The sequence below is a fragment of the Lolium perenne genome, chromosome 5 (genome assembly GCF_019359855.2).
Source record: "Lolium perenne isolate Kyuss_39 chromosome 5, Kyuss_2.0, whole genome shotgun sequence".
Lineage (NCBI taxonomy): Eukaryota > Viridiplantae > Streptophyta > Magnoliopsida > Poales > Poaceae > Lolium > Lolium perenne.
This window is the reverse complement of record NC_067248.2, coordinates 32,850,623-32,857,902: the sequence shown is the minus strand read 5'-3', so window position 1 is coordinate 32,857,902 and position 7,280 is coordinate 32,850,623. Positions and strand designations below refer to the sequence as shown.

The 7,280-nt window shown below is 51.1% G+C and overlaps 1 protein-coding gene across 2 annotated transcripts; it reads right to left on the bottom strand.

Moving 5' to 3' along the window:
- Positions 1–329: 329 nt before the first annotated feature.
- On the bottom strand, positions 330–2,142 carry LOC127298607 (uncharacterized). Of its 2 annotated transcripts, none has more exons than XM_051328457.2 (2): positions 742–2,142; positions 330–598 (listed from the first exon to the last, which is right to left on the bottom strand). In XM_051328457.2, exon 1 carries the CDS (start codon positions 2,023–2,025, stop codon positions 766–768), a length of 1,260 nt encoding a protein of 419 aa, XP_051184417.1. In that variant the 5' UTR covers positions 2,026–2,142; the 3' UTR covers positions 330–598; positions 742–765. The 2 variants fall into 2 exon arrangements, with proteins under 2 accessions (XP_051184417.1, XP_051184416.1); XM_051328456.2 differs by having other exon boundaries at positions 330–585; positions 742–2,140.
- Between the last annotated feature and the right edge of the window lie 5,138 nt (positions 2,143–7,280).

Genomic DNA, 7,280 nt, shown 5'->3' with positions numbered 1-7,280 from the left:
AAAAAATAAACAGAATGTAACCAGCACTAAACCTGGAGCTAGTCACAAACTACTGTAAAAACCAATGAAAGCTAACTCTGTTTAGTGGTTCATTTATCTCAAAAGAAGAAACATATCTGGGGAGTGTTCTAGCATAATTGGAAGTATGATTCATGGCATTGACCATAAGGACATGATTGTGGTAGCAGTAATCAAGCACAAAGATTTTCTAAAGCAATCAAAGCTCAAATACTGTGGGTAATCTCTACTTCTCTAGACACAGCCGCACTTGCCAAAGAACAGTATAAAATTATTAAGGGGCCAAGGAACGCTTTTGCACGACCAACTCATTACACTAACAGCATTTTATATTGGATAGAAAGAACACGAGCATTCGATTGTTGATATAATAACTCCAAGACAAGCACCATTTTAGTCATTACATATAAGTCTTTAAAATGCAGAACATAAACATCAACTGGTAAGACATGACTTGTGAAGCATCATTTCCTAACAACAGACCCAGCTGGGAATCCAAGCAGGAAACACAAACACGGTCTTCAGCAGCAAAGGATAGTAGCTGATAGCATTTGAGGATCAACAACCCTGCAACACAAACCTTAAAAGCCTGAATCATCTTGTTGCAGCCAAACAAAACAATCTAGAACTTAGATCGGGTGACTAGTACTAGACAGGCAAGAAGTTTTAAGATGCATGAATTACATAGTTCAAATGATGGTTTCAGTATTGGTAGAATTATACCTGACCAATGAGAGATCCGTCTTATCAAACATCCATCCACATGGGCTCCGGGCTGGAAGGAAGAGGGTCGAGGCAGTTGAAGAAACCAGAAGGCAATTTAACAGGGCCCAGGATCAGCGACGTGTGTGCGAGAAGTTTGGCTTGCAGGAGGCTCCGAGTGGGCATATCCAATCGGCAAAGGTAATGCTTTTGCCCAGTTATTTGGGTTTTGTCAGCCAGTATCAGGTAGAGAGTAGACCCTTCCTGCTCCCTCAACATGGGCCACATGGGCAAGTTCTTGGGCAATCCAGCCATCTTGAAGTCCTTCCACAGTTTCTTCAGTCGGAACTCCGAGTATAAGGTCCACTTATGGCTAGGGCCAGGTGCTGCCAGAGTCCACACCTTCACCCTCGTTCCGCAATGATCACGAGGTTTGTCTATGGAGACGAACTTGAAAGAACCTCCAACGTATCCCATGGTCCGGTACACCTCCACCGGCCATATACCCTCCTCATGACGGTCAAGCTGGTACCCTGGGGGCAACGGGATGAACTTGGATTTCACGAGATAGCTCTCGCTGAGCAGGGCGCTGCAGTCACAGAACAGAGTGCCTAGCGCGAGATCGGTCCAGAATGCAAAGCCATTGCACGAGAAAGCCACGTCGGGGGAGAAGAACTTATTGTTCATCTGAGAAGGGAGGCACAGCTTCTGGGTCTGCCACGAGTCGGGGATGCTGCCCCACGACGCAGCCATCGGAGACCACTGCCAGATGTATTTCTTGGGCCCCTCTCGGCCAAAGCTGAACTCACCACCGATGAGGACCAGGGAATAGCCGCTTTCATGGCGCAGAGGGAGAGGACACTTGGTATAGCAGGCAGCCCACTCTGGTATGTAGGGGATCATGGAGAGCGACCTGTCGAAGGAGTCGAAGACGAGGTAGTAATCGAAACCACCATACTCGGAGAAGGACAGGGTGACGACGATGAGGCCCTTGTCAACGATCTCGACTTTGGACATGAAGTAGCGATCCTTGCCCGGAGCCGCTGGCCTGCCCTTCTTCTCCGCGATTACCTGGTCGATCCAACGAAAAACATCGTCGCCCGCATGGACGGACAGGGAGGATGACAGATTCTCGAGATCGCCCTGGTGCAAAAGGAGATCTAGATCCTGCACCGCCGAGTTGCCGGTATCCCCGCATCCGTATGCGCGCTTACTTGCACACTTGATGGTTGCCCAGCCCTCTCGCCCGGCGGCGTACTTGGGGTTTATCCCGGCACAATCCATGATGGCAAAGCCCGAATCCATGGCCTAGGGTTTGCGTCGGCTGGGTGTAGATGGAAGGGGAGAGGATTTGTTTTTTCCCTTTAGGGACGGAGAGAAGAGGAGAGGGATCTGGTTAGACTTCGATTCGCTCAAGAAGACGGGTCCATCCAAAGAGCGATGGCCAAACGTTAGATGCGGAGCGTGCGACCGGTGGACGGTGGATGTGTAGCTTCAACAAACACACCGCGCAAACACACCCTGGACCCGGTGCAGCGGGACTACCACTATCTCTACTTTTTTTCTTTTTTTGATCAGATGCCGCTATCTCTACTATACCAACAAGCCCGTCCATCCGGTGCACCATGGGCCGCATAACTGAACAACACCCCGCATCGGATTGGTCTTGTTTGCATTTTTTTTTTTTTTACCTCGCCAACTTTTGTTTGACCTGTTTTCCCCTATCTAATTAACAATTTTAGTATAGTATAGTATAAAATAAATAAAAAGTATATTTTGAAACAGATATTCACTCCATTTCTATACCTAATAATAAAGGGAGAAGCGTTTCCGTTTCATCCAACCCACCAGGTTTCGTCCGTTTCATCCAACTCACGAAATTTTCCACGTCCTCCCACTCCTTCCTTCCGTACAATGTCGTGTGACTATGGTATGCACCGCGCGAAGCTTCCGGAGACCGGCGCCCTCGATCACATATCTGCGTGCCGTGACAGGCCTCAACTCTAATATAATCCGATGGCTTCTTGCCTAGCCTCACGTCACCCCTCTACTTATACACGATGTCCGTCGGTTTATCAGCTTGATTGATTTCTTTAATATGCCGGCCACGTCGAGCACATCGAAGCTGCGCTTGAGGAGGATCTCGATGACGAGTGGAAAGCCCCACCGATGCCATCGGGGATCAGAGTACTACAGAGTCGCCGGAGAGAAGCGCGGGGACTTGCGGATACGGCCGTCGATCCTGCTAGGGTGCAGCTAGGTTGCAGGACACCACCAGCGAAGTTAGCTGCAGAGGCAACACGACCATTGAGGCAATGCACGGGAAAAAACGACTAGCGATTTGAGGTCCTCCACGTTGTCCGCGCGCAAAACGATCTGCAGGGCTGCCATGTGATGCGGCGGCCGGAGTTGAGGCATGCATCATGTCTGCGCCAATGATTTGTGGTGTGGTTCTCAGCCCTGTTCATGCGGTGTTCGATCTGGAGCCTGTGTACTGTTCCTCTCTTCTTCTGCCTTGCTACCATTGGGTGGCGGGGAGCTTTGGCGTGGTTGGCGGGGTGGTTTATGCGGAGATCTTGGTTGCCCTATTGGTAGAGGTCGGTGCTACGACTTGCCTGAAGTGGACGCCTCTCTGTGTGTCCCCTCCGCTGGTAAGCACTGTGGATCTGCCGTTGTGTTCGCTCATGACGGAGGTTCATCTGATTATCTGAACAGCCAGGTCTTGACCCTTTGCGTGTGCCTATTGCGATCTCGGCACGGTGCTTTGCGCTATGATCTGCAACAAAGGTGAGGCAGGCACTGGAATGTTTGTCGATCGAAGCCGTCGTGGGTATGAATTTCACTCCTGAGGTCCAAATGCAATGAAGATGTCGTCCCGCAGGAGTATGGAGTTGAGCGTCGTGCTGCAGCCTGCAGGTATCCTACACATCAAATTGGTTAACGCTCGCGATGCCTTCATCATTTTATCAGTTCAGCTTAATGCTACTACGAAAGGTGCGCTCCGTGCTGATGACGGCCACGTGATAGACCCTGATGCTTGAGAACATTGTGCGGCTTCTGCTGCTTCCTATTCTTTTCAAGTTGTAGAAGTATGATGTATTTGACGTGCATTACAATTGGAAATTTTGCTATCATGTTTGCTGCTTTCTTGTTCGGTACCATCTTATTCCAGTTTTGTTTCCGATACTATCAATATGCATATACAAAGATGCAAACTGCACAAGAACTCACGTAGTCCTAAAAATGTCTCGAGTTTGGAAGATTTAGATCTGCAATTCTAATGTGCATTGAACTGATGGTAATTGTACAATCAATTCTGTTAAATAGCTTACGAAGTAGATATGTACTGTTTGTTCCCTAGCATGTCATGCAAAAGGGCTAGAACTAAAATGACCAGTAAAGCTTAAGAACAGATTATAAATAACAACGATGGGATAGAATCAGAGAGGAATTTATAAAAAACTTTTTTTTGGACCTGTGTCGGGTTTATAACTTCTTCAATTAATTTATTTCTACATTGCAAAAAAATCAGTGTTAAATATGTTGTAGCTTGTAATTTTTTAGTTCGCAAATCTATACCTAATAATAAAGAAAATAAGGCTTCTTGTTCGTCCGTCATCACTTTTACCGTTTTACCCTTCCACCAAACCACATAATACCACCAAATTGACACCATACCGGTTCACTTATTTTTTCTTCTATTCACACAGAAAAATCCCCTTACTCAACCTCCCAACGGCCTGTCATGGCGACCGCGGTTGCGGCTCCCGGCATCCAGCCGCCGGTCGTCCTACCGCCGCCCCGGTGCTCCTGCTTGTGGTCGGGCAGGGTCTGGCCTTCCGTCTCCCGTCACGCTTCCGCCACCTAGGACAGTCGTCAAGCTGCCTGGCTGCTTGTCCATGCCCCACGCCGACGTCCTGGAGCCGCTCTAGGACCGGAGCTCCAGCCATGTTCGTGCTTCCCAGCAATCTGCGTGCGGCCCATTCTCGTCGCCCATCGCCCAGCTTTTGAAGGAATTCGAGATGTCATTTGCTTCCGGTCACCAAACTCTCACGAGTCATTTCTTATGGGATTTGCTTCTTATTTTCCTAGATCCAGATCCTTTTCCTTTCTGTGTTAGATAGCCAACGCCTCAATCCCAGGATGCTTCAAGAAATCCGACTATGAGGTGAAGAAAAGCAGTAACGTCCTAAGCTGGATTTTACTCACCACCGTCTGGAATTGACCGGAGTTGCTACGAGATAGAAAAGGAATATGTTCAGTTGTTGCCTCGTGATTGTTGGGGGGATAACCCCCGGTATGCCAAAGGCATGCCAAACCGGATGGTTTGAGCCATCGAGATACCGGTTTAATGTTTTTACCGGAAGCCTAGCAGGAATCCGGGAGAGCAAGGCTAAGCCGGTATCCCCAAAGGGGTATGCCGGAAACCGGTATAGAAGATACCGGAAAGGAGTGCCTGTCGGCAGGACTGGTCAAAGATTCTCTTGAGCAAGAAGACAAGGATGAGCTAAGCAAAGTAACTTTATTCAGAGCCCTGGCGCCAAAGAGAGAGGTGATGTCCAAAGAAGCCGGAGGACATCAGCAGCCCTGATTAAAGAGGACTCCGGCGTCACTCATGATTAAAGTAGCTTTGTACAGTAACTCTGTAAAGTAGTTTGTCCAGTCAAAGATGCCATTAGGGTTCCTTGCACTGTAAGCCACCCTCTCCCCTATATAAGGAGAGGGGGCAGCCCTCCTTGCGGGCACGAGGTATGTACGCGTGTATGTAGGAAGGCAGAGCCTGTAACCTGTGTGAATCTATGAACATGGTGATCTAGAGGGAGTCTTTCCTTGTGTCGTTCTTCTTCAACCTCTGGCCTTGGCCAAGTTCTTGAGGAAACCATCCGGAATCTCTTCCCACCTGATCGCAAACCCTCCCCCGAATCCTCTTGCGTCCATTCGGCCCCAATCTAAGCCATCCTATGGCATCCGTCTGCATTCACCACGACGACGGTTGGCGCCACCGTGGGGCATGAAGTGGCGCTTGATGGAGTTCACATTCGGGCGGGCGTCCTCGAGGTCTCCGGCGAGCGTACGGTGTCGCGTTGGTGCGAGCATCTACGCCATGGACTTCATCAACGACAACGCGGGCTGCTTCGCCAACGGCGGCGTCTTCCCAAGAACGGCCGCATCATCGAGTTCGGCAGCCACCGCGTCTACTTCGGCACCGTCCCCGTGCGCCGGCGCCTCTCGCCGGTGCTGGTGGCACCGGACCCGCCAAGATGGCTCTGTCTTGGCCGCGCCGCCGCAGCGTCGAGGTAATGATGACCGGTGTGGCTGGTGCAGAAAGGAGGTTGCGGCTGAAGGTGCCGGTCGCGCGGTTTCGACCCGTGCGGCTAAGCCACCGCCGGAGCGCGGCGCGGCGCAGCGGGAGCATCATCCGCGCCACCGGAGACACCGCTCCAGCGGCGATGAACGTCCTCGCCACCCCCATCGCGCAGAACATCGATCCGGCAGCGGCTCGGGCGGAGCTGGAGGCGCAGCGCCGAAGATGCCGGAGAGCGGCAAGGACATCGTCGGGCGCGGCGCGAGCTGAACCTAACCGTACGTGAGTATAACGCTGCCCATGGCTTTGCTTACGTTAGCGCGCATGCTTTGCTAGGATGCCGGAAAACCGGCTAAAGCTCGCAACCTAGATCAAGATTTGCGCAAAGAGATTCTTACCGGCAAGAGCGCCTCTGCATCTGTTAGCATCGTGGAAAAGCCTAAGTATAGCAGCCGGATAAAACTATAAAAGCTGCTAAGGCTGCGGTAGAGCTGTGCGAGTCGCTTTCCGGAGAGGCTCGGTAAAGCAACAAGAGCGTGTTAGAGAGCTGCTTTGGAAACCATAGAGCAGCAAAATGCTGAGCAGCTGGCTAAGCTGAACAAGGCGACGGCCTCAAAATCCGCGCGTTCGACAAAGAATGCCGGTAGCAAGTCCCATGGGCAGGCTTCGTCCCCATCCGGATAGAAGGAGAGAAAAAGAAGTGAATGCGCAGCAGAATGATCGTGTACGATCCGGTTCTTGCCGGAAAGCAACAAGCCGGGCAACACGATGCCGGTAGAAAAAGCCAAGGGCGAGAGCGAGGCTACGCCGAGGCTATGCCGGAAACAATCATGCCGGTAGATATGAGACCGGGCAAAACTATCGAGCTGCAAGGGCAGCGTACGAGGAGGAGGAAATAGATCCCCCAAGGTACCGGGCAGGCAAGGGCCGCGATGCCGGAATGTTACGATGAAGCCGATTCCACGAGACCGGCCGCATCACGGAACCCATTGGGAGAACGCACAGGAGAGAGATACTTACCGGAAAGGGATGCGAGGCACCGTCTGGATAGAGTATACTTGTCGAAATGATCGAGGAGGAAGGTCCTCCAGGTCCAAAGTGTTTTGGCCCAAGGATCATGAAAGAAAAACCACCGGTTCGCAACTTTATGTTGCCCCGTGACACAAAGACGTATGACGGCACCACAAAGCCGGAAGATTGGCTCGCGGATTACGTGACCGCGGTATACGTTGCGGCGGTGGAGGAACCGTAGCAG

Coding starts and splice junctions, on each gene's coding strand:
- LOC127298607 (XM_051328457.2), bottom strand. CDS start 2,025: ATGGATTCGGGCTTTGCCATCATGGATTGTGCCGGGATAAACCCCAAG.